The sequence below is a fragment of the Lactuca sativa genome, chromosome 1 (assembly GCF_002870075.4).
Source record: "Lactuca sativa cultivar Salinas chromosome 1, Lsat_Salinas_v11, whole genome shotgun sequence".
NCBI lineage: Eukaryota > Viridiplantae > Streptophyta > Magnoliopsida > Asterales > Asteraceae > Lactuca > Lactuca sativa.
The window spans coordinates 197,589,829-197,592,647 of record NC_056623.2 but is presented as its reverse complement, the minus strand read 5'-3'; the positions used below and the strand labels follow the sequence as shown (position 1 = coordinate 197,592,647).

Genomic DNA, 2,819 nt, shown 5'->3' with positions numbered 1-2,819 from the left:
TAATGTCATCTCTTCAAACTTTTGAAGGATAGAGGTCACGCTTTTGTGCGTGCCCTAAAATTAATGTCCAAGAAAAAAAATTAAAAACACGGAGGGCACTTATTTAAAAATGGGCGTCGTCTAGAAATGTCGCTTTATATTTTTTGAATGAAAGGCGCGTTCTCTTTTTTTGCAGCTGGGGGGAAACGAAAATCCCAAAAGTTTGAAATGCCGCCATTGTTATCCTCTATCTTATTTCCATCTTTCTTCTCTCTCTCTCTCTCACTCACTCTCTCTCTTTCTCTATCTCCCTTACTCTAATACCCAAAAAAAAACCCTAATATCATCACAAATCCTCTTTTCTCCCACAACAAAATCGCAATATCACCAAATCTTTGATCCCGTCTTCTGAACAGATCAAACCTGCAGGGGTTCTCGATTTCTCTATGTTGATGTGTGGTGACACGAACAAAAAAAGGAGTGTAGCGCCTCTACCTTTCAATTTCATTTGTCTCGCAAGTAATCTGAGTTCACCGGTGGCGTTCCTGACTGTATCAATGGAAGCGCTGCTCAAGTCGCTGACCAATTTCTTCACCTGCGTTTCGAGTTCCGTGAGATCAGGTCTCGCTTCAGTAGCAGAAGAAACAACTCTCGGCCCAAAAGATGATCTCCGCCATATTTGGTTTCGTGCTCTGTTTCCAAATCGAGGTGAAACTGCATGCTGGGAAGCAGCAATGGCAGCCTGAGGCTCTGCCGCCAGCTCCCCTGAAGCATCACTGTTGTAAGCGGTTGTCGGAGTTGAAGAAGACGACTCAATTGCAGGTGCCTCCGGTGGTGATCCTTCATCCACTCCAGATGGTCCAGGTCCAGGTCCACCGGAATCCAAACTTTTCTCACCGGATTCAACCGTATTAAACTCATTCCCCTTTCCAGAATCTTCTGAAGATGAATGAACATGACGATGCACTGGAGAAGAAGCTTCTTCCTGATGGATTCCATTCGATCTAGGTGAAGTAGGTTGATTCAAGGTTAACCTTAATGGCTGCTTTACAGGATCTGGGAGTTTAACATTGTCGGATTCACACCAATTAGCAATCAATGCTTTCACAGTGTAATTAGGAATCAAATTATTATGAACAAGAGTTTGCATTGTTTTAGGGAAAACATTGAGTCCAAGATCGATCCAATTACGAATATACCCCCGCTCATATGTCTGCCCAGAAGCTACAATCACAGGGTCTGTCATCAATTCAAGTGACAGTGGACAACAGAAGTCTGGAGGAATTGGAACAGGGTTAGAGCTTTCTGATTGTTTCATTTCCACAAAGCAATCATGCATGTGTGTAACAAGAGCAATCATTTCTTCAATATACTCCAAATCCCCAATCTTTTCTGCTTGTTCAGCATTCTCCTTCAAGTTTTCAAGTGCAACAACTTCGATTAGAAGTTCTTGATTTGTTCTTAAGCTTAACAAATCAGCAATTTTTGACCTAGTTTCTGAGCTGGGATCAGATCCTTCCACTTGTTCCCTTATAGCTTTTAAGACAATAGCCGATGGCTTTTCATATCCCATATGTTTCATTTGGTTTATTGGTTTGGCCTTCGATGGTGAAGAGGTTTGGCTGAATTCTACTAGTTTTGAATCTTTTAACACTATGGTTTTGTATCCAAATCAGGTATCCATGATTCTGTTCCTTGTGAAAATTAGATTTGTTTTTTTTGGCCATGTACCTATATATAATTTGGTTTATTGGTTTGTTTTTGGGTGTGCAGACTGAGCTGATATCTGATGATCAAAATGGAAATATTCTTGTATGGGACTTGATTGCAAACTCTCATTTCAAGATGGAAGATGGAGTTATACATGTTTATGCAAGTGAAAAGGGTAAGTCTGTAAATTAAATTATGATTTTACACTTATACTAATCATTTGTTTTCAACTCTCAGATTCTGTTGATCTCTTTCCTGTTGCAAGCAGTGCAAAAACTTTTTTCATTGACATGCATCACATTCTCAAAATAATCTCTGTTGGAAATGTTCGTTTTGCATGCTATCATCGATTTAGATTTCTTGAAGAGGTATGGTTTTCTTATATTCTCTCTCTCTCTCTCTCTCTCTCTATATATATATATATATATATATATATATATATATATATATATATATAGTGTGCAATACCTGAACAGGGAAATCCATTTGTGGTCTCCTGGTAGACTAATCCATGTTGTCCCAATTTACTATTGGTGGAAACATTTTATAGTCTCTCTGCTGAAAGAATCCATGGAAAGTAATGATTGATACACACATACACTATCTTCTTAGAAACATTTTACAAGTTTTTATAGTAGTAAAAGTAAATATAAATCTGAGCAGAGAGAGAATCTTGAATTTTGAATCAACCCTATATGTGAAAACAACCATTATGTTTTGAAAATATTAACTTTTTCACCTTAGAATGTAAGATCAACCCCATTCCTTGAATCTTGAATATTGAATCAACCCCATTTAAGATGTAAAATCTCTTTATTTCTAATGTGAAATTTAATTTTAAAATTAAAGTTACTGTTTACTAAAGACTGTTACTGTTGACAAAAACCAAGTAATTGTTTCTTGTATGCAGCTCGAAAGAGAGTTCTTCACCGAATATGGAGAGGCAGGAAGATATGAAGTTCAAGACGTGGTTGGAAAAGGCAGTTATGGTGTTGTAGGGTCTGCCACTGATTAGGCTTATTGATAAGTTTCAACTGGTGCCAGGTTTATTTACTTAATTACCCCTCCCTCCTTTTATCCCTCTTTAATGATAATGATTAGGCTTATTGATAAGTTTCTGATTGATATTT

General features: G+C 37.6%; 1 protein-coding gene across 1 annotated transcript; it reads right to left on the bottom strand.

Annotated features, from left to right (window-relative positions):
- Positions 1–325: 325 nt before the first annotated feature.
- On the bottom strand, positions 326–1,561 carry LOC128128380 (U-box domain-containing protein 4-like). Its single transcript, XM_052767171.1, has one exon. The coding sequence runs from the start codon at positions 1,559–1,561 to the stop codon at positions 326–328; it is 1,236 nt and encodes a 411-aa protein (XP_052623131.1).
- Positions 1,562–2,819: the final 1,258 nt, after the last annotated feature.

Bases quoted from the DNA above. Each gene is read 5' to 3' on its own strand.
- LOC128128380 (XM_052767171.1), bottom strand. From the start codon at position 1,561: ATGAAACATATGGGATATGAAAAGCCATCGGCTATTGTCTTAAAAGCT.